The sequence below is a fragment of the Oreochromis niloticus genome, linkage group LG5, assembly GCF_001858045.2.
Source record: "Oreochromis niloticus isolate F11D_XX linkage group LG5, O_niloticus_UMD_NMBU, whole genome shotgun sequence".
Classification (NCBI taxonomy): domain Eukaryota; kingdom Metazoa; phylum Chordata; class Actinopteri; order Cichliformes; family Cichlidae; genus Oreochromis; species Oreochromis niloticus.
Window position 1 is genome coordinate 10,409,170 of NC_031970.2, and position 25,091 is coordinate 10,434,260.

The 25,091-nt window shown below is 37.1% G+C and overlaps 1 protein-coding gene across 1 annotated transcript; it reads right to left on the bottom strand.

The window, feature by feature from the left end:
- Positions 1 to 5,636: 5,636 nt before the first annotated feature.
- Positions 5,637 to 23,319, bottom strand: si:ch211-286o17.1 (hematopoietic progenitor cell antigen CD34). Its single transcript, XM_005458440.4, has 8 exons — positions 23,075 to 23,319; positions 12,661 to 12,765; positions 11,895 to 12,127; positions 10,722 to 10,814; positions 9,079 to 9,199; positions 8,763 to 8,815; positions 7,785 to 7,934; positions 5,637 to 7,012 (listed from the first exon to the last, which is right to left on the bottom strand). Exons 1-8 carry the CDS (start codon positions 23,157 to 23,159, stop codon positions 6,824 to 6,826), a joined length of 1,029 nt encoding a protein of 342 aa, XP_005458497.1. The 5' UTR covers positions 23,160 to 23,319; the 3' UTR covers positions 5,637 to 6,823.
- Between the last annotated feature and the right edge of the window lie 1,772 nt (positions 23,320 to 25,091).

A 25,091-nucleotide genomic window follows, 5' to 3' on the forward strand; every position in this document is an offset into this window, starting at 1 on the left:
CAGAAGGTCATCTTGAAGAGACCCATAAGAATAAGCAATCTGAGAGCGCTTATCTTCATGTTGAGTGGATGTTAGTTTCTTACTGTGGAATGACTTAACTCTGTTGGGGACTTTAAGGAACTTGAAGGAGCAGCAAGCATCCAATCAGAGTTCATTTTAGCCTGGTATGAAAATGCCCAGGTGTACTGAAATTAATTGATGGCATTCACAAATAAGGCTGCATGGAAAGTATTAACTAATGATTATCAGGGGGTTGACTTTGTTTAAAATTTTCCCAGTCATCTGTGCTACTCATTCAGGACTGATAATAGAAAAAAAATTGGTATCATTCTGCCCTCTCCGTGGAAAATTATGGCATTAATTAGTTGCTCAGAGGTTTTTGTTTGTTTTTTAATACGCAGATTTTGGTTCTTGGATTCGAATGTGGTGTTGATACTAGCCTGTCAATCAGGGCTAACTTCTCAACATTAAGCAGTTTTGCTGACATCAGGTTTCTAAAACTCTATTGGCCTTCCCTTAACTTTTCAGAAAACATAAATGTGTTAGATAAATTAAAAAAAATATTCAAATTTAACAGAAAAAAACTAGTGAGACTGAAAAATATTGAAAATGGTGTGTTTTGTGTTTCCCCTCCCTTCACATGCAAACTCAGGACTATTAATCCATGCAGTCTGCTAATGATGTTTTGAATGTTTCATTTGTGCTTTTCACTATGAAAATTTACACTTCAGCATTTAGTCATGCAGGCTGTTTTCCGCACTGCCTTAGTCAAAATATTGATTTGCATTTCATTAGGTAGCACGACTGAGAACCCTGCATAATGTAATCACAGGACCACTGTTAAACTCCTTTATTCTTTTAAATGTTCTTTGACATTGCCTTTATTTTGAAGAATTTGATCAATATGGAATAACTATAATTCTTTTTCTTCTTCTTAATAACAGGAAGAAAAAGAAGAATTTTAGTTATTCCATTTTTGTCAAATACTATTGTATTGAGTGCGATAACATTAGGGATAAAATATGTTTTTGGCAATTTATTATAGATGGAAGGAAATGTGTAAGCATACTGCAAGGTGGACTTTTTTGCACAAAAACTGCATATAAAAATTCAGCTAAGTAATAGGTGGATTAATTAAAATAAAAATTGAACTTTCTCCTATGCAGATGGAAAGTACAGAAAAATACTGAATATGTTGAAAAACACCAGCTGTGCATTAATGCAACCATAAAAACAGAAAAATATTTCTCAGTCTAAAGCAATTAAACTATGACCAGAGTTCAGTTAAAGGGTTTTTGTTGTTTCCTAGGCTAAAGTCTAAAGCACTAAAGCAACTATGTCATTTTTTATCTCAAATTTATATAACACGAATAGCCTGGCAACATTTATTTATACCTCAGTGATACTAAAGGTCCAGGCAAACTTGCAGTCAGTCAGTTGACCATGAACTCCTCTGTATATTAAAGTATTCTAGATCAAATGTGACATCATTACACAACAATATGCAAGACTGTTAAAGTCCTAGAGAAAGGATAAAGTGTTATTGTTGCAAAAGGTGGTTCTACAAATTGTTGAATCTTGAGGTGTACTTAGTTTTTCATGCACTACTTTTGAAATTTGACTTTTTTAAATTAAATGATAAACTATATAGTATAATATGGCATATGTTTTTTTTAATCCGAGGTTGTGATTTTAAAGCTCAGTGCATGCCGACCCAAGCTCATGCTGAACGGATAGTATTTCCAGCTATCTGTGTTACCCATTAATAATGAGAAGATATCAAGTAGTGAGTCTTAAATTGTGTATTTTTCTGCCTTTGTACATAAAATTTCAATAGTCACTGATTTTCTTTTGTCTTAATATACTGAATGCGAATATGAAGATACAGATAGAAATATGTACTTATCTCTCACATACCATTTTCCTCAATCTGGTCTCATCTGGGATTGAAGTGTTTTGAGGACTTTTTTCTATCAAGCTTAAAAATTGTGTTACTTTTACACAAACTGTTCAGAGAATGCAGTTGAAAATGATCCAAGCATTAAAATATCAAATGAGCTCTTGAGCTTGTTAAAAGATTTTATGTGTGTAAGTGGAACTGTCCTCTCACTTTACTGCACATTTCAAGTCATCAGTTTTTGTGGTGGAGTGTTCAATAACTTTAAAGAATACAAAGAAGTAGTTTATTTTACTTGTTTGTTTAGGGTCTTGAACCTGTGGCTCCAGACCTACATGCAACTTATTTGCCTTTCTCCTGTGCATACACACTTATATTTGTACATATATTTATTCTTATAATTCTCACATCCCTATTCTTATATTTTGCTTTGTTCTTATGTTATATTTTGCATGCCTCTGTTGCTTGTGAAGCTTGCACACAAGAATTTTACTCACATGTGCTGTACCAGTGTACCAGCACTGTGCTGTACCAGTGTACCAGCACATGTGATGTGACAATAAAAGTGATTTGATTTGATTTTGTGCTTTCCTGTGACTTTGACAAAATGAGTATGAAAATTTTGCTGAAATTTAATTTTCGCTTGTGTATATTAATAAGCTAGTGTTACTGGCTTACTGATATGCCTAATCATTTGGTGCTGGACTGGAATTGAAAACTTTCCCGTTTTGTCTTTACTTTTTACTATATTTAAAGCAACGAGGCTGCTAATCATTTTACTTACTATCAGCATTTAATTGACTCAGTATAAATACAGGTAGCATTCAAAGTGGCCAGAGCTTTATTACTACTCTTTTTCAAAGTAGACCTAGATATACTTATAGAAATAATCTTCCTCCATTCTCAATTCCTCTAATTTGTTGGTAAAAAAAAAAGAAGTAAATACTAATCAAGGAATTGTGGTAAGGCAAGATAACAGGAGAAGATATACTTTATTTATCCAAAGTCTGGAATGTCTTTTGTTACAACACATAAACCAAAAAAAAAAAAAAGTTAAAAAACAGCAAACAACTAACAGCTATCAGCTTATATCTAATGGAATTTGGCAGGCACTGAAACTGATTCTGATGACTATTTTGTCATCACAATTTACATGCACATGTTACTTTTTAGAACAACATAATCCATTTGTTTGTAAAGCCATAGATATATCTATATGAGCTCAAATGTAATTTCGTAGTATAGATTATATGTATATCACACTGCACTGACACAGTTTATCCTACAACAGTTGGAAAAGTTTACAGTAGCAGACAAAGTTCAGCCTGTCTGCACAGTCCCAGCTGTCCAAACGCTGCTTGTCCAGTGAGAAGGCTGCACAACGGTGAGTCCAGGTAGGACACTGAGGCAGCTTCTGTTGGATTTTAGACTGCTGGTCGTCAATGGCCCTATCCACCCACAGCCAGGTGCCAGCTAGGTAGCGCAGGCTGGTCCACACGCCCTTGGTCTCCGCTGCCTTGCTTGTTTGCAGGACTTGAATCAGTGCTGTCGTAGAAAGCAAATTGACCAGTTCCATGTTCCGGCTGCGACAGTGCTCGAGTGCTTCCTCCCACGTTTTGTTTTCTTTCACCAACAGCAGGTTGTTGTGAAAACAGAAGAAGGTGAATTTGTTCTCACAGTTCTGTTTAAGCCAGCCAGATTTACTGGACACAACACAAATTTTATTTACAGGTGTATTCCTCTCATTTGCCCAGTTGAAGAAAGATGCATTTGTTCCTCCTGACCACTTCCAAGTCTCATTGTCATCACTGTAGAGGCCAATCCAACTATCTTGTTGAAGCAATGCGTCGACTTCTTCCTTTGAATCTGAATCAACAAGAGAAGAAAGTTGAAGCAGTGCATCTTCGTCTTCCTGATTGTTGATTGAAGATAGATCAGTGTAGTGCTCTCTGCAATATGTTCTGGCTTCTGACCAAGTCATTTTTATGCTGACATAATGATTGTGCCCAGGGAGGATGCCAAGGGCCAATTTGAACAGAACTGTGAGAATGAGGAATCTGAGAGCACTTATCTTCATCTTGAGTGGATAAGAGAGTTCCCTACTGTGGAATGACCTTGTCCTATCAGGGGTTTTAAGGAACTTGAAGGAGCAGCAAGCATCCAATTACAATGCACTGTAAGCTGTTATGAAAATGCACGCATGTACTAATTGAGGGCATTTACAAATAAGGGTATTACGTAAAAACTATGTAATATAGTTATGTAATATATACATATATGTATATATGTACATATGTTTTAAGTAATTATTTTATGGATTGTGGCAATATTTTGTGCTATCAGCTTACACCCTGGATAAAAACACTGGGCATTACCTCTAAAGGAGGGGCATGTTTGTGCCCTTCTTCATGGGAAGTTGAATCCGTATCTGGTGTTGAAACTGTCCTGTCAGTCCCAGCTTCTTAGCATTAAGCTTTCTGTTATAAGTTGTGTAAGGCATGCATTAACTTTTGAGACAGCATAATCAAAAAAATTACAAAAAAGAGAAGAATATAAAAAAATTGCAATCTTGAGATTGAAAAGTATTTAACATTGTGTGTGTAATGATGGAAGTATTCTCTCCTTGTACCTTACATGCAAACTCAGGGCTATTACTCCATGCAGTCTGCTAATGATATGTTTTGAATGTTTCATTTGTGTTTTTCACTATGAAAATTTACACTTCAGCATTTAGTCATGCAGGCTATTTTCTGTACTGCCTTAGTCAAAATATGGATTTGCATTTCATTAGGTAGCACGACTGAGAACCCTGCATAATATATTCACAGTGCCACTGTTAAACTCCTGTTCCTTTGCATGTTCTTTTAAATTTGTTCATGTTTACATTTGTAATATAGTCAGTTTTAGAGTAACAATCAGGATAATTGTGTCCTCCAAGGTGCATATTGAAAAACAAGTTTGTGCTAATTTAGTGTAGATGGAAGTAAATATATAAACAAACTAAAAAGCCTGAACTGGACATTTGTGCTCAAAAACTATGTTTTAAACTGAGCTAACTGCACCCAATTAATTTTTTTTAACTAAATGTAAAATAGTATATTTTAATGGAATCTGATCTAATTAATTTACTTACTTTTATTTACCAAGTATATTTATAAATTTCAGTGGCATTTTACTTTTATCGCTTCATGTTTATGAGGGCCAAGAATAATTGTTTTGAGTGTAGTAGCTAGCTTACTAATAAGAGACTAGAAACTGATGATGTACAGTACAACTCCATATCTTAAAAATCACATTCTTTGTTGCACCATCCATTAGTCTGCACTAAAGCTTATGTGTGTTACACATGTCTGGAGTATGCAAGTCCTTAATCCAATTGTTGATTATTTCCATTATTTCCGAAATATTTGTGAATATTCGAGTGTGGATATGTGTTGTATTACTTATTATGCAGAGGCATATGTAGAGTCTGTCAAGTTTCAACTTGGAGAGATAAAGAAGCAGACACACCAAAAGGAAAGTAAGGAAGTAAGCCTTGTTTTAAGATTTCCACAAGGTTAGAGATAGGCAGATAGGAGTTACAATAAATGTCAAGTCTCCTAAAAACAACTCTTTTTTAAAAAAAAGTATGGGATTGGAGGTGTTGTGAATTTTAAATCATGAAATGTTTCTATTCATATATCAAGTAAAAACAAAGAAAAGGAAAGAAAAACACAACTCGGCTGAAAACAGCCTGCAGTGATATTGTCAAGAATCACAGTTTATAAATCAGACACAGGCACTACTAACAGAGAAAGCAAACTTATTTACACGTGTAAATATATCACAAAAGAAGCCAGTTATTTAAAAGAGAAGCACAAAATGTGTATGCGTCTATCAACAAGGTGATAAGGGCAGCCTTGGGAATGCTGAACTGACGTGTGCCAATGACATTGATTTCATTTGTCATTGAGTCATTTTTTTTCCTCCCACTTTACCCTATAAAATTGACCTGCTGTTGTGCTTCATGTTCAGAGACAGTGGTAAGAGTAGAGAAGATCTTGATTTGTTGAAAAGAAAAATTAAACAATCTGTACATTAATGAAAACCATGCAACCACAAAAATAGAAATGCACTTTGTTCTCTGAAACAATTCAACTTTGATCAGAGGTCAGTTAAAAAAGTTGAACTTTTCACTAGGCTAGAGTCTAAAGCACTGAGGCAACTGCGTTATTTTCAGCGGATATTTACTGACATGAATAGCTTATTAACATTTTTATACCTCGATGATACCAAAAATCATGATTGTTGCTATTTAGTCATTTTCTATGCTTATGTCAACTGATTTTTGGTATCTGTAATAAATGGAAATATGGCTTCTTTTTTTTAACTGTAGTTTGACAATTACTTGTATGGAAAAAATGCAGCCAATTCAAGCCAAAACCATTTAGTTTATGGCAAATACAGAAGCGTTTCAAAAAAAGTGATGGGAGAAAGTCAGTCCTTTTTATACCCGAGTCAAACGGTATAAAAACTGGTCACCATTCAGCTGCCTGGCTTCATTGTTTCACTGCATCACAATTCTTGGTTGAAATAACAAAGCATCTTCTGCTTCTTTGTCACAAATCAACATTATATGACATATATGGCATTATTTGACTATCCTACAAAGATTGTTTCAACTATAATGAAGTCAAAAAACAAATCCCAGTCAGTGTGCATAGCGTCTCTTGAATTTGGCAAAGGTAAGTATTCCCAAACTTCACATTGGAGGAACAGTCCCCACTGTCATCATATTGTCAGCAGGGACTTTGTTGTTTTCATCATTCAGAATGGCACAGATTGAGGAGAGAAAGATTGTTGAATTTATCTCAATTTGCACACTGAGACTGAGAGACCAGTGGGTCCCAGAGGATGACTGGCAAAAGAGGTTGTAGGTGTCATGATTCACATCTCTGTGTCAGCCACGGGGGTCTGGGTGGCAGAGTGTCCATTGGTAGTGAGAGTAGCATTGGTCCCATTTTCTGGAGGAGACTCTCCATTGACGGTGGGCTTATCAACTGGCTCCTGGGGCAGGGGTGCAACGGACACCAGTGTATTGGCCTGGTTCTCCTCATCAACCTGAAAAGACTCAGCCTAAGAGAGAGCACAGAACCAAGACTTCATGTCATAAGTTATTCTGGATTAGGGGAGGTTTAACGAGGCTAGCTACATTTTAACATACAAACCACACAGTGTGTAATTGAAAAACGATTTGTTTTTGTGGGCGTTGTTTAAACAAGCACATTCTCTGTTAATGAGTACTACAGTCTTCAGCTGCATGCTATTTTCTTGCAGTTTCCACACATACTTGCTTTATTATGTTTCTTGGCAAAAACAAAGTTTGAATGCTAATGTGAAAGTGAGATGGTTTTTTACTCTGTCAGTGAGTTTGTGGCCATGACTGATTCTTACAACAGATCTTAATAAAAAAAAGCACGGCATCAGCAAGCTGTTACACCAATCCAATCACTTGGGTGTGCCACCATATGTAATGTATGTGATGTTCTTTAGACAAAAAGTAAAACCATCTGTATCCCCCAGGTAAGCAGAAAGAGCAGAAAGCACCACCTTAGCTTGCTTACAGCATATCCTCCCTTAAGTCAGGAATTAACTGTAAGATAATAACACATGTGATCTCAAATCCATATGTACATTTTTTTTCTGGAAAATTTACAGTCACGGTGTACTTAGGTTAGATCAGGTCAAAGGTTAATTTCAGCTCTTTACTCTTTAAAAAAGCATTAATACAAACCCAGATATGAAGACAGTAGGAAAGTGCTTTTAAATGAAACACAGCCACCACAGTGGCTATCATGTGAAAAGTAACTATTAAAAATCATGGATTTTTGGCAATAAATCTACCCACCAGTCGGACTCCTTTTGAGTTCTTGCGGTGCGTCTTGAGGTAATAACCAGCTACCAGCAGTGCAGCCAGCAACAGGCCAGTCAGTAGCAAGGAAACCAGTACCAACTTTGAGTTCTTTCCCCAGCGAGGAACAGCCTCCTTCACATCAGTCTGATTATAAAAATGTGCACAAAGTAACATTAGTTGACTGTTCAGTCATAATTACAACACTTGTAGGAAACCAGAAAAAAGATCACTGTAGAAACTGAAATGGGCCCCATGAAGGAATTATGTTTTTAATATCTATATTTTTTTACTTGGAGAAAAAGATCTTCATTATCCAGTGACAGTGTCTTGTCTAATGAGAGACTTTGGGGGAAAACAGCTCCAATCTAAAGCCTATCTTTCTGGGAATGTATGCATAGTTGCTGCAATATATCCCCTGGCTTCAAAGCAGTGTCAAAAAAGATGCCAGTAAGCAGATAAACAGCATAATGAAAAATGAAATGTGTCAGAAAATGGGAAATTGCTTATAAGGTTGTTCAGTGTATGTTGGAACAGGGAGGGAACTGTAGAGTATGACAAATGCAAAGAAACAGATGGGTGTAACAGGCACACCCATAACCAAATATTGTTCCCTAGGTATTAGAAAAAAATGTTTTGCTGTTGACAAGTGGATTGTTTGTGGGGTTTGACACCAAGTGTCAACCTGATGCCTTTGAAAAAGTCTCCAAACTCTTCTCGTATTTTGTATTTTTCTTTTCCCATGAGTTGCTTCCTGTCGAGTTTGATTATGAGTCAAGTTTTAGAGGCTCTTGGTGCCCTCGTGCTATTGCATAGGTTTGAATCTTTATCTATCCATAACAGATAAAGTGACATTATGACACAAAGACAAAAACAAAAGGTAATTGGCATTGAAACTACATCCAAATTATACGACTATACTGACACTTGTGTGGAGTATTTCTGCAATATAGTGTACTCTAGATGGGACTTTACCTTATCTTTTATGTTGTCGTTGTTGAACTTGTTAACCATGCCTGTAACATCATCTGTAAATACAAAAATGTTGGTGTTTTTGCTGTCACAAGGTAGACATAACCAGAGGGTGCTATATTGTTGGACATTTTTGCAGCCCAGCTTTTAAAATTTATTGGTGTTCTTTAATGTTTAAGGCAATAAAGAAGATGACATTAATGCAGATTTTGCAGGAATTATAACTGCTGCCAGCAGAAACATAAAAAGCTTATCATAGGCTTCATCACTGAATATCAAATTTCAAACTGAACTTATTAAAAATCATATTGGCACTGACCTTCAACATATTTCCCAGACACAAGGATTTCATCTGAGTTGCTTTCCTGATAGATCTCTAGTTTACAGTCCTCACTACATAGCTCTTGTAGAACGCTTTGAATTTTCACTTTAGATTCCTCCTACAAAAAAGAAAACAAATAAAAGGTAATTAGCACTGAAACATTTTTCACATGTCAAAATCTAAAATAAACGTGAAATTCATTGCTAATACCAAATCATTAGCTCCCTTCAAAATCACAGCACCAAACCTTCAGTATCACCTTTAATCTTTCTCTCATTCCTTAATCCCTTCACGCTCAGTTTCAATTCTCTTTGTCTTTAATCCACTCAGAGCTATCACAATTCTGTGTGCTACCTTTTCATGTAATCTGATCCAAACAACAGAATCTACCACACTGTAGCAGCCCTTTATCTCAGTTCAAAAAGGAACAGATGGCAGGACACAGTAACAGACAGCCAGGGAATGTGCACGCTTATCTGATAACTCGAATTTATTTCACTTTCCCTGCAATGGCAAATGAATGCACTGCACTAGATAAGCCTTTCAATTACATATTTAGCTGGATAGCCAAGACTTTATTTTGCAGGTCCATCACTGTTTTATATATAGTGTCTCACATCAGGAATTTTGCATGCCATTACTGAAATACTTCACTCTTTAAATAACACAAGGGTCAGCACCTGTATACCCTACTCTGTTTCAGTCCCTCCCTGTGAGCAATGTTTACTCTGATCTGAAGCATGGTTCTTTTCAGATCTTGGTTTCATCCTGTTTATAACCATAGCAGTATAAACTGTACTGCCCAGTTGTGATAAACTTTACATGAACCATTGTTGTTGTTTAATTTGCCGTAGATCAAATTTGCTCTAGATTAGAGCAAAATTATTCCTCTGAAATGACAGTGGAAAACAGAAATCCTTGGTAAATGTCTTTGACTGGTGGCACAAGAACCCCCAGTGTTATTTTGCTAGTTACAGTACATTCTTCATTTTTAAAATGTCAAATAAGGCATTTGCTGCTCAGGCTACATGAGAGCTGTAGCTAACTGAAACCATATCTAGTGAGTTCAGACCTCCACATAGCTTTGTAGACCTCATAGCTGTTATGCTTAGACACTGGAGAATGTATATTTCTAAACACAAACACACCCACACACACACCCACAGTACTGCCTCAGGTCTCTTTACATTATTCATTTTACAGTAGCGGTGAGCTTCCCATCATGCTCCTACTCCCTCTGCACTCATAGCACAATACATCCCCTGGATTACATACAGCAGAAATATCTTTGGACATTTCCTGGGCAGCGTTTTTCTCTAGCTTCACTGAGATGTAACAGTTACTACCTTCAAAATGAGGAAAAATTTCCTGCTGAGCTCATGTTCGCCTGATTGCCAGTGGGAATGGCAAGTAAACCAATCCAGGGAATATTTTTCTCTCTAGTGCAGTTGGTTGTTTTTTGAGTGTGTTGTTTGTGTGAGCACAGGATGAAATGTATGCAGGAATATTTTAAGATTCTTTGTTTTACTTTCAGCTATTTCATTCTTATTTCCTGTATTATTGTGTTTATTTTTCTTCCTGCTACGTCTTCCAAACATATTTATTGTACACCGAATGTGAGAATAAAAAACAGAACTTACACAGTTGGAGGATGCCTTGAGTTTCAGACTGACAGCACTTCTGTCTCCGATGACCTCTTTGGTCACACATATGACATCATCCTTTGGCACCGGCTGTAAAAAGAGAGAAACCAAAACTCTTAACCTTGATGTACCCTTCTTACCATTAGACTGCGGCATGGCACCAGCCCAGTGTAGCCAGTTCCTCTAACCAGTGTATATACACAGAATTCGATTTAGTGTTAATATTGGTCTGAATTCCTTTGTTGCCCTTTCTAATAATTGTATCATAATTTGATCCTATGTAAAACAATCATGTTAGTTCCTATGGCACATTCAAAAACACAATATCTGTAAGTTATTTAAATTAAATCCACTAAACATGAAACGGTATGACGCACACATAAACAATGTAAATTTACAGAATGGAATAGAATTCAATTTAACTTGAAACATTGCAATAAGGAATTCAATATCTTACGCATGTCGGGTGTCCTGACATCTCTCTGCTTTTAGGTTAATGTCACTGAATCACCTAAAAAGTGAAGTATTAATGCACTCCTCTGCTAAGCTACTTTTTAAGCTACTTAAAAACATCATTTTTTAATGATTAAACTGTTATTGATTTTCTATCATTTGCTGATTTCCCTTACAGCGAGTCCAAAAAAAATATGTCGATTAATTGCAAACATGTTTGATGCTCCCAGAACAAGGAAAGAAAATCTGAGTCACACTTTTAGGATTGAACTCAAATATTTAGAGATGACAATCTGTATAATTTTTAGCTGCAGGGATGACATTTTTGAATTGATGAACAAATGCCAAGGAGATGTAGTTTGTATGAAATCCATCCTTATTTTCTTATGCAAAATCAGCTACCACTAATCCTTTTTCCACATCAGGAATCATTTGCAAATAACGTCACGCCTCAGTATAATTTGCAACATTTGAAAATTTGATGTAAAACCAGGTGTCCCTCAGTGTTCTATGCTTTTGCAGCTATATGTTATTCTAAGGTGAGTATTTAAAGTAGACGTCTTCAAATAAGATGTAAAATGTTTGTTTTGTCTTTTTTTTGTTTTAAATCACATTTACTTGTTTCTATTCAACAACAAGCTTTTCTCTGTCTACTATTTCAGATAAACTTCAAACTAGTAACATTGCGTTATGTTATGACAGCATGTGCAGTCTTACCTTTGGTTTATTGTTAGGTCCATCACCTCTTGAAGGTGCTGGAGTATCCGATTTTAGAATTTCCGTGTGTACCACAAGTGTAAATTCTGTTGCACCAAATGCCTTCTGTGTAGCTTCAGTTTTACTGTATTCATTGTGTCCCGGCTCTTGTGTAGTTGCTGCTGCTGTAGCCTTTTGAGTTCCTTGTACCTCAGTAGAAAAATCCCATATTTTATCTTGTGAACCATGATTTCCTGAAAGTGCAATTCAATTGACACGGTTAATATGGTAAATAGTCGTACAATACACACATTTTCAATTTCAGGTGTTTGCGTAAAAAAGGTGGCAATTTACTTATTATTAAGTATTGCAGTTTGGTTTGAGGTGTGTATAGACAAATGAGCGGGCTATGGTTTTAGAAAATTGTGTGAGGTTATATGCAGTTCATTGTGAAAAATGATGATATTATTTCAGCTACAGCATTCCATTCAGCCCAGGGGCTTAGGTACACTTTAAATGAACTCTATTAAGTATATGTCTGTATGTAGGGACACTTTGCTGCCCTGTGTTTACAGTGGAAGGGTCTGAGATTTTACATTTGTTCTGATAATACCTGTATTCATATGAGTTGTCAGACAACTTGGTATTTTTTTCCGTAGATTGTGACTCAAATATAGTTCTCTTTTTTTTTCTCATAAGTGAGTCAATTTGTCACACACATGAATAAAACTGTACAACAAACCTCAATAAAAATTATTATTACTATGTAATGTATAGTATTTCTTACCATCTTCTGATGACTTTGGGACCATGTCTCCACGTACGATCGACGATCCCACAGCCGCCGCTGTTTCTGGTTTGATAGGTTTGTCTGTCTGCGCCATGACTCCTGCTGTTAAATCAGAATGTATGTTAAGTATAGGAAAGAATCGTTCAACGGTTTGTTTTGCATTCAGTTACACAGAAGAAACACGAGTTATTGAGTTAGTTGTCCATCATCTTAATTTACCTATGCAGCTGTGATAAGAAAGAAGGTCGGAGCTGTTACCTCCGATGACTAAATTTGCCATCGGAGGTAACAGCTTGTAGCATGGATGGAGAATGGTTTTTAGCAGTGTGCTAGCTTAATGTCAGTTATTATCTTAATGCCTGGACTCGATGAGAGCTCTTCAGTGTTCTCACAGTATTATTTCTTCATGTCCCTCGAGGCCTCTGGAGTGATGGAAGATTAGGTAATAGATCGTAGTGCAGTAAATAACTAAAGTCTCAGATCCACGGATCACATCACAAAGTCATTTACTCTGAAATACAATCTTTTTCGCTTCAAGGTTTTAAAAAAGATCCTACGCTTGCAGTCACTTATTTTTGTTTAGACACAAATGGAATATACAAAATAGTTTCCTGAACTGTATTAATGTGAGAGGAATGGGTTTCTATCAACCTGTTTAATGCCCTGATTGAATGTGCTGCTGAAAGACACCAGGCAATGATGCCATAGTTTTTTCCAAATTATAGAATTATGTAATAGGTTAAGGCACAGTTGTTCATTTTTCAGGAGACGTGTGACTTTAGGAAAAACATCTTTGATTAATTTCAAAGCCTGTAATAACCTGGATTGCTTTAAAGACACATTTGATTTTTGTGTTCGTTTGCTGCTATGCTGCTGCACTCTGCAGTCACTGACTCGAGTTCTTTATTGTGTTTTTGTTAGGGATAGGATCCAAAAGTCCATACAGGGTACGCAGCGTTCATTCCATTTTACCCAGCTCTCTCTCTCTCTGTCTAACAACAACAGCATTACCTCACTCTCAGAACATTCCCATAATACCATTCTTCTGCAGATCTCATTACTTCTACACTCTTACTAAGTCATTCCTTATCGTCCCATATTAAGTTTGTGATTGATTTCAGGTTTCAGGTTTGCAGTTGCTCTGTACTGCCCCCTCTTGACCTAAATTGACTTCATTTTTGTTTGCACATACAGCTGTTGCACATTACATAGATCAACATTAGATTTCTGTGTAAATTTAAGCTGACATTTTACAGCAAACAAAAATTATAAATGGTATATTTAATGCGTAGCAATCTATTTAATTTCTATTATGGACATATATTCATATAGTAGTTTTCTATTCTTATATAACTCACAGCACCTTACACTACAAGGCACTTTTAACTTTTACATAAATAGTCATACAGATTTTACTTTCTGTTCAGGAAGCCAGAGTAGGAAACTACTTTTGTACTTGGATCCTTTGGCATGGAGAGCATACAAACTCTCTCCACAGACAATATTTAACAATAGACGGGTCACTAGAAAAAGTTGCATTTCCTGCGAAAATGCAGTGTGAATACCGTGTAGTGGAATCTGCTGAAAACAGCTGAAGAAGCAGAACTATCTGCTGAAAAAAGGGGAAGAAGCTGAACTTTGTGCTGAAAAGAGGTGAAAAAACGGAAAATTCTGCTGAAAAGAGGTGAACAAGTGGAATTTGTGCTGAAAAGGGGTAAAAAAGCAGCACTTTCTGCTGAAAAGAGGTGAAGAAACTGAAAATTCTGCTGAAAAGAGGTGAAAAAGTTAAACTGTCTGCTTAAAAGAAATTTTGCCATGGCTGACATTCGCCCTGGCCCTCCGAGTCTCAAAACGGCTGCTCATTGCACTGAGCTAAAACACAGCTCACCCTGGCGAGCTAAATCAGCAAACACACTTGTAAAGTGGTTCCATTTATCAAAATGGGCCAAAAAAAATGGCATAAAAAGCTTAATATTTCAAAAAATATAAAAGTTATGAGCACCAAGAGATATAGCAGGAATTAGCAGGAAGAGCTGAACAGTTTAAGGTTTGAATGGTGAAAATCGTATGAAAACTGAAGTAGTTAACCAGCAAAGAATGGAGCAATTAGAATAATAAGGTAGAAGAAAGAATATAGAGAAACAGGATCTCAATAGTGTGAACGCCATAAGGCATTCACACAATTAAATATTTTAAAATCACTGGCATTTTTGTGCCATGCTATTTTCTAATACTTAGGATCTATTACCAAATGCTGTACTTCCTCCTGGGCTTTTGCAGCAGCAACCTTCAGTTGCTCTTTGTTTGGGAGTCTCGTTCCCCTCCACTTTGTCTTTGATGAATGAAAAACATCTTCTCTTGGGCTGAGATCAGGTGACTGATTTGACCATTGAAGAATATCCCTTTTCATTGCCTCAAGAAAATCTTGCTTTGCTTTTGCTGTCGTTTTGGGTCGTCATCCATTTACACTGTGAAATGCTGCCTGATCAGTTTTGCAGGATTTGGCTGAATCTGAGCAGAGTGTATATCCCTGTGCACTCGATCAGCAGTCACATCATCAATAATCATTATTAGCCCAGTTCCACTGGCAGCTATACATCCCCGTGCTATAACATTGCCTCCACCATGTTTGACAGATGATGTGGTAATCTTCGGATTATGGGCTGTTCCTTACCCTCTCAATGCTTTGCTCTTCCCGTCATTTCTGGTAACAGTAGATCTTGGTTTTTCAGAACTGTGCAGCCTCTATTAGATTTAGACAAATTCTAATCTTGCCTTCATATTTCTGACATGTATCCTTCTCCAAATACTTATGAACCTAACTGTAGTTTAGACTAAATATTGTTGGAACATTTGAATAACCTACACAAGATGTGATTTATTATTTATTTTATTTTCACTATTTTTCTCACATTTTAATTTTTATTGGTTGTTGCATCATAACTCATCTTTCTTTTCAGGTTGTCTTTTCTTGGAGTCATCTCTCTGTCACAAGCTGGGGTCTTCACATATGTGACACGTGTTTACACACTGGTGACACTGTGACACATTTCCACCAACTTCATAACTCATTGTGACATGTAGGTGCCACAAGTACAGCGTAAACATTGTGTGTGCTTTAGCTAACAGGTGGGATGTAATCTCTAAGGAGTTCCTTTGGCAGGATTAGTGTCAGCAACTGTCTGTTGCAGCTGTCATGTGAGATCTGTTTTTTTCATTTGTCATTGTTTTTAATTGCTTTACAAAACACATAAGGGTCAGTGATCTCTTCTGCATCTACATCAAATTTACAATGAATTTATCATATGAAAGTTGCAAATATGAATCCTCTGTTTGACTACACATGCACACACACTGTATCTCTAGTTTACTTTCAGAGCAGGGACCATCTTCCCATGTTAAACCTGTCTTTGAGATCCTTTTCCAGCCTGCGGCCTACAGCTGCCCTCCCTCCAGTCCCTCCATGTCTGGGTGGTCTGTCTGTCTGTTTATTTTAATGGAAAGGAGGAGGTTTAGTATGGGTGAGATGGTAAGGCATAAATTAGGTTTCCTCATACAAACGTGACATACAGGCTAAGGCTGAAATGTGTTGTTTCAGCTCTGAGGTCATTTTCTGTACTGGATTGACAATTAAAACCCAGTCAATTGTGTTGTAAAACAAAAGTCTAAAGATGTACACTGTGGCTGATTGTTATGTTTAGTCCTCAGTAACAGTCTGGCCTTTGAAGGAGACTCTGCTGGACCCTGGGGAGATATTGTGGTGAATGAAAACGAAAACGATAACATTAGCAATATTTTAACATATTTGCTGGATAAAATTCAACTATATTAATGAAACAAGAGCATCTCAAGCACATGTTTATAATTGGCTGCAACACTTTTCATAAAGCAAAACATGCGTGTTTAGCTTGAGGCGAAATAACACAGGGCCTTCTGCAACTCTGCCAACATTGCCAGTAAATTCTGTCCAGCTCTCTGACCAGCCATCACTCTTTACACACAAACAAGTTTTCCTGACAGACCAGAAACCAGATGGAATGAAACCTCTGCAATATAATTACCTCTTATGATCAACATTTACAAAAACATTTGGATCTGAGTTTGATCGCATTGTTTTGACTGTATACCTAACAGTGCTGCTTTTTTGGTAGATTCTTTTTACACTTGCCGTCCGCTTTGGTTATTGGTTTAGAGGCAAGTCTGTTATTTAAAGGTAGATTGTAGCCTTGGCCTTTGTGCTGTAATCGATACAGTGGTGTTATATCCGTATTTCCTCCGTGAGGTCAACAGATTTTCTAACAGCATGACCTTTGAACTCACCACCACCTCACCTCTCTTTACCTTTCACACATTCATTCAAACTACAACTAAATTGGACTTTTAACTGGGTTTACTGAATTCTTATGGTATGATATGTTTTTTGTCTTTCTGTGTTTAATGTTTAGAGAGGTCAAGATATCAGTCATCAGCCATGAGTCTAGCTATCACTGCACAAACAAGGCAAATGTAACTGTTGTAATAAACCTTGGCTCCATATGTTATTTAGCGTAGGCCCTGACTTCATTGCCCTCTTAAAGATTTTCCCACCAGATTGCTCTGAGTAAAGTCTGCAGTCTGGATATGCTAACGCACACCCCCCATCTCTTGGGACTCTGGATGAAGGAATGTGGCAGGCTTTGGAAGGAGACGAGCCCTCGGTTCCACGCCCTACTCCCTCCCAACCCTCTGTCTCTCTTCACCCTCTCCCAGTCACGCACAGCTAATCTCAGGCATCCAGCAAGATGAGATTTAACTTCAACCTTCACACCTCCCACAGCATATCATTGCGTAAAGCAGTTTACTTTCTTTCAGGATGTTCCAGAAAGCTTTGCAAAGATTGCGTCATGGTGTACTGTACATAGGGTGACCAGATGTGTGACCCAAAGACTTTTTTTTCCCCCTCTTTCCTTCCACATTGTGAGACAGGGTCCCACATTTTGATTGTTTCTAGTTAAGTCAAAATTTAAGACTTTAGGGTCAAAAAAGAGACACGCTGATTAAGGCATGTTATTAGTACTGAAACTCCTAAATGGTCACAAGCAGACAAAAGAAATTTAACAAATGTTGCAACAGATAAAAGGAAATAATGAAATAATACAAATAATATTGGATATGACTATAAAAAAAAACTTAGTTTAATTTACTTTTTTTGTACCTATTTTACGAGGGAGCTGCAAACACTTTGATTTGGCAGATTTTTTTTCATTGATGCCCTTCCTGATGCATCGCTCGAGGGATCTGTTCTTCTTTATTGACAGGTTTTCATGTAAATTGTCAAAATGCACCCATGTAACTGCAACCACTGTGCATGCTTAACTGTAAACCCTCTACAGTATGTATATGTGAAGCATGAGCCAGCTGTTGGATGCTTTCAGTGATCTAGCCTTACAAGCCTTTGGCCTCCTGTCCCACCCTAGCTTCCATAAAGTCCTGTGATACATGATCACGAGGGGAGAAAATATAGCATTATGTGCCCGTGACCTCTGGCCTCTGCCTGCTTGTACTGATGAGAACCCTGTAATGTGTAATGGGGCTTAGTGAGGTGATAATGGTCTACACACATCAGTTAACCACCATGTCAAAGTCCCAGTGACCGAAGCCCCACTAGCCCCCGCTGCCACAAAAAGTTTCAATAGCTTTAATTCACAATTTGTTTTTTTTTTTATGGGGAACCAAGAACATATATATATATATATATATATATATATATATATATATATATATATATATATATATATATGTGTGTGTGTATATATATATATATATATATATATATATATATATATATATATATATATATGTGTGTGTGTGTATATATATATATACACATATATATATATATATATATATATATATGTGTATATATATGTATATATATGTGTGTGTATATATATGTATATATGTATATATATGTGTGTGTGTGTATGTATATATATATATATATATATATATATATATATATATATATATATATATATATATATATATATATATATATATATATCTATATATATATATATCTATATATATATATATATATATATATACACAAAGAAATTTGTTGTTTTTGATGCTAAATGCCAACACAACTTCTGTAAACACTTTCAAAAATCATGATCATACTATATATACTTGAAATACTCTCTTGTCAGCAGGACAGGAATGTCTTGTGCAGTGGTGAGTGAATGGAAGCTGTGGAACAGGGTAGACGGATAGATCCATAATGAATGCCATAAAATCCCACATGCTGTTTGATCACCACTGCGTCAACAGCATGCAATGTATAAACATATAAATTAGTTGCAAAACCAAAATCTTTTATGGAGTAGTATTCAAAAAAGGCTTTAAAAAGAAAATTCTGCAGGAATTCTTCAATTCTAAATATTTGTATTGCTGCAATATAGTATAAAAAGAATCCCTAAAATTATTTCTTTTTTGAATAATTTATGCCCAAACATGGAAGAAAGCTTATTTTACTGTCATTAAGTGGAATTTGCCTTCATCTGAGTCTATCTCGATTTCGGGCAGGATTACAGAATGACAAAAACAGCATTCATTGATTTATTCATAGTGTTGTTTTCTTAAGGAATGTTTTCATAATTTAGTATCAGAGTTTGTTAAGTATACACTATGGAATGTGACATTGGAGCAGAGTCCCGTAGGGTTAAACATGCTCTGCAACTCTACCCTCTTTGAAACAACAGTCTGTTGACCCCTACTATCTTGACCCTCCCCACCCCCTACTGCACCCTCTCTGCACCCCCTACCCTGTCATTTCTGTCACGCCAATTAATAGAAGAAGCCAGGCCATTCTTCTCTCATGGCAGCAAACCAACTGGATCTTATGGTTTCAATCAGGCCAGTGAAGCAGAATCTACCTCACCCAATGCTGCCCAGCTGTAACATTCACCCAACCCAACCCTGAAGGCACTGCAGCTTCTTATCAAGAGTGTGATGCCTGTTTCTAGGGACCACAATCAGGAAACATGACATCTGTTTTCAATTGCAAGCAATATATCACTCCCCAACCTCTCTCACAGACTCACACACCCACAGTCACTCTCAGTTGCCCTCTAAAGTTTCACTGCCTAGTGCGTTTATGAAATGAGCCTGTCTGGTTTGAGTGCGTGCAGGTAGATCCTGTTACAGTGTGATTCAAAGCTGAGGATAAATTACTAAAAGGCTTTACTTGGATTTTGTCCAGAACAAATTTAAGATTATACCTGTTAAAAATTGACGGGAATTATCATAGTTAACACACGTTTCTGGGTGGTACTAAATAACAATCATCTAAATGCATCAAGAAGTTGAACTAATTGCACTTAGTCAATGCCCACAGATTCATTCTCTGTATCTGAAACACTGACGTTATAAACCTGGGCACTGTAGGGGGGGAAAAAATCCCACTGCCAGGGCCAGATGGATGGGGTACTCCTCCACACTTCTTTGTAAACTTTTAGTTTTACAACAAAAAAGTCAACTGGAGACTAATAAACACAGATGCTTACAGCAACATTTCATAACACTTTCATTAATCTGTATTCATATCATTAACATCGAAAAATGCTTTCCCTGCCATAACATGGCCACTTATCACTTACACATATTCAGATATGGTGTGACGTTGAACTAGAATTCTTGTTTAATTAATATTAACCTTGGTCATTTATAGGAATTTCTTGCTTGACTAATTATCAGTATTTCAGTTGTACCACAACATATATAATGAATATCTTGTAGTTGAATCTTAAAGTCTTCTCTTTTTAGTGCACTCCAATAAAAGTAACAGTTAGAATGTTAATATTTATTAACTCCAAGGATAACACAATGAACTCAGTCCATCCATTTTCTTAATCAGTTATGCAGCTCAGGGTCACGGGGAGCTGGAGATGATCTCAGCTGTCATTCTGTGAGAGGCCGGTATACCTTGGACAGTTGGATAGCCTATCATTATCACAGAGAAATTACCAATCACTTGCACTCACATTCACATCCATAGCCAATTTAGAATCACCAGTTAACCTGTGAACTCTGGGAAAAAGTTGGGAGTACTTGGAGAGACCCCACCCTCAGTTTGACTCATAATGAGAGAACACCAGACATACAGGCATGGGGAAACATAAAAGTGCCACAAAGAAAGGCCCCAGACTTGATTCAAACCCAGGACCTTCTGGCTGTGAAGAAAATAGAGTATGTACTTGAAATATATTCATAGTTTGTTTATACAGTGATAATTTTCCACAGTCCCTGCTTCTCTGCTACTCCCTTTTATGTAATTTGTAGATCAGAGCAAATGCTTGCACCTTCTGGTTGTTTTTATAAAGCCCAATTTTCGGATATACCATGTGAATGTATATTCAGTGTTATTACACACACAGTAAACCCAAAAGTACAAAGGCTGGAAACACTTCAAAGCCAACACTGCTGAGAGGACAGTAGAAAACAGTCTGCTCTTATTAGTAATGGATAAAGAAAAACACAATTCAGACCGAACGAAAATGGTATATATGTTAAGTGTGTGTTTGTGTGTGTGTGTATATCAGCATGTCTACTTGCCAGCGCTGGCTCACTTGACACTGAGGTTTGACTTGTGATATTCTGTGGTGTGTTTCTAAAAATGAAATGAACAATCTATTGCTGACATTTTTCTGATTCTTTTGCTACATCTGTGACTTCAGTGATTCTTCAAATCAGTTCACAATGAAGTCAGCTTAAACTGTTTCATGAAAAATGAACTCATTGTCTGGGTAACATGCTTGTTTACAACATCTGTATGTCTGCTCTCATTTCATCAGAGTTATATAGTAAACCCATCTTAATTTTACATATAGATAACTGCACTGCTCACATCTCCTTGGTTGGAAAGGCAATTCAGGAATAGGGATTGTTGTCTACGTTTGAAAACTTGATTCTGTGGTTGAAATACGCTTAAGCTTAAGTGGTCTGTTTTTCATTTGTACTGTAATATCTGTTATCTTCTTTATTGCTATTCATCTTTATTTGGCATGCAAATTTGGCCCAGATAGTGTGTCAGATGCTTTGAGCTGCTTTGAATGAGCAATTCTCATCAGAACACGCTTTTTCTTATCCAACTGGAGAATAAGAGTTTGTATCCCTCTGGATCTGAATCGATGGCCTACTGTTGGTTGAAACTATATGGGTGCAGTTTTATTTTGCAAAGCAGATGCAGCTGCCTCCCTTTGCTGATGACCTCAATCCCATAAGTTCTACATGCCATAAACAGGACATGAGGTTTGAATTAAGTCCCCCACTGTGTGATTCATTTGCAGCCACAACAGAGGGCACTCAAGATGATAGTAAAGCATGAGCCAAAGAGCTTGAACGAGAGCTGTTTTTGTTGTTTTAAACTTTTCTATGCCACTGTTGAATATTAATATACATGTTCTTCTGCGCATATCCTGTCTTTTATTTTTGTCTTTTTTTTTTCCTGTCACCAAATGTCTGTTTACTGGTATAAAGCTAGAGATAGGAATTCTATTCAAAACTGGTTTCAAATAAATTTAAAACATTTGCCACATTCCTGAATAACAGGGGGAAATACAGATATATGTTTTTAAATTAAGTTATTATATGAATTAAACTTTAGAATAAGTCCTGCAGTGTGAAAAATTTGGTGACATCATCACACAAACATGAATTCCAAATACAGTACTGACTGTGGAAGTTGAACATCCTGATATATCCCTGATGGCTCCCTAAATCTGTTGCTACTTCACCACAGCCTCTTTTGAAATGCACATTAACATGCAAACCCCACACCCTTCTTTCATGCACGCTTCAACTGGCCTCATGTTACAACCAGCTAAATATAAATACACATTTCTCAAAGTCCTTGAAAATCATGGGAACCAGTGCTGTAGAAAAGGAAACATAACACCAGAGGAATGCCCATAAATAGTTCTGTTGTACAGTAGAGTGCAATACAAAAAAAATAACTAGATAATACTTAAAAACTGTTTGGCTGTATACTCAAAAGTTCAAAATAGAGATTTTAACTTGAAATATCAATTCAAACTTCACCATACCTCCTCATAATTTTAAAAAATCACTCTCTAAAAAATCCCTTTGTTTGCCAGGGTAAACTCCAAAGTAACCTTTTTCTGAAAATATGTTGGGGAAACCAAATCTTTATCACCTGCTCTTAGAATGTATATAGATCTATTTTATGTTGGAGACAGTTAGGATTCCTGAGAATCAAATGGTTGTAGGGTTAAAACCTGGATTCAACTCAAAGACCATTCAAACAAACGCTGCTCCACCCCAACCCCACCCTTACAGTTCACTCGAACTCAGCAGAGGAGCATGCGATCTGAGAATTTGGATTCTTTGCATTTAGTATTTAGTAACTTACCATTTAAAAATGAAACGATGAGGAGCAAAGCAAAAGGCGGCATTATGCAGGGCCTGTGTGTTCTTTGTGCGGAGGATGCTGCCATTCTTGTCCTGAGCGGACACACGTCCAACGGGTGTGAGTAAAAAGAGAGGGAAAGAAGACGAGAAGCTGGTTGAGCCAAGGCACTTTATGGTTTCCTCTTACCCAGAGCAGGATGGTGTGGATAAAGCACCACTTGTGTTCTGTCAGTTTTTATATAGCCACCCCCCTTCCTGCTTCACTAAGGCCCAGCCCTACACCCCGTCTTCCACTTTAACCCTTCATCTGTGCCCCCACCCTTCTAGCGGGCAAAAGCAAGGCAGACATAGGAAAAGCGAATAATGAGATCTTGTTGGGGTGTTGTGTGTGTGGTTTTTTTTTTAAAAACCCTCTGCATTCTTTAAATGCCTCTCGATGTTTAGATTATATGTGCATTGAAAAAAGTGGTTCAGTGCTTGAGATATCCATTATAGCAGTGCTGTATTGTGTGAAGTGTTTTGGTGATCACTGTTCATTATTTCATCCATTCTCTGACTGGGCAACAATGTCTGTTTGAACTGTGAACCCTGTCTGGACGGGAGCATTAATCCATTCACAATAAAAGGTGATAGCTCACAATAGGCTGTGACATTCAAGTCCTTAATAGGCTTTAAGAAATAGACCGTGGTGCAGAATATCATACTCGAAACAAAGGTGCAATCCACTGTTATGTTAATAGCATTAATCCACTTCAGTGGCCTGCAGTCCTCACTACTCGGCAAGGCCATCAATCAATGTGAGTCTTTCCAGTAGTTGAGACACCACAGGATACGCTTAAACCTTTCACACTTCCACAAAGTCCTGAAAGCATCTAGCCCCCCTGCATTTACTTTTGTTTGCTTTCATGCTAGCACTACTCATGCTCTGTGTGAATTGCACATCTGGAAACACTGGTGAAGGTATGCTAAATGAGTTGTTAAAGAAAAAAAAAGACCCACCCTTCTAAGGCCAAGAGAAATAAGCAACAATAGTAAGTCGAGGAAATTCACATTCTCAAGGAACAGTCTTGTAACTTGATACCAGCAGTGCCCAAATCTCCCCTGTCCCTATTTTAGCCCCATCCTTCCCCCAGTCATCTAATTTCCTTCCTGTAACACCCCCACCCCCACCCTCTGCAGACCTCTATCAAACATTGAGCTCAAACAGTGGGATGCTGAGGTGGGCAATTGGCTCCTTACTGTGAGCCCAAGATGAGCTTTTGCTGAAAACCTCAAGAAAGAAAGCAGTGGTGTACCGAGGGCCACAGCTGTAAGCCATCAGTCATGCCACCCCAGTAAAATATTAATTAGACTGTTAGCTAGTTAAGTATTTCTTCTACTTGAGTCGTAATGAATCACAACTTGACTAGTCAATGACAAGGCACAGATTTGACCTTTTCCTCTCCACAAATGACAACAGGAAAAAAATTGTTATTTAGCGTTATAGTTTTTCTTGTCCATTGTATATGTTTTCTTCTGTAACATTTACTCTTAGCATATTGATTCTCAAAATTTTGTCCAACGAAGTTGACCTATTTCCAGTCATTTAAAGTCCCACATTTTATTCTTTGTCTGTCATAGGGAGGTTATGCATGTTTCCCAGTTCAAAATAATCCTTGCGTCTTACACAGGACTTGGTGCAGCCCCTTAGTTTATCAGCTGTTTAATAAAACCCGTTTTAGTGTCTCACTGTTAATACTCTTCTCTAACGTTCTTCAGTTTGAGAAGCTGCACCTTTCAAACAGAAGGTTTGAACAGCTGATTGTTGGGGCTGCTGTTCTCTCTGACATCATAGTAATCTAAGAGTAGAAAAAAAACTTCGACTTGTAGCATTTAGAGCTCTATAGACTGAACTTTGGCTCACAAGGATTACTTGTTGATCTAATTGCTAGAATCTTTGGCCATATTTAATATGTGCACCCCCCACTGTAATAGTATAGATATGATAAAACAAAGCCTATAGGAAATGTCCATTGTGA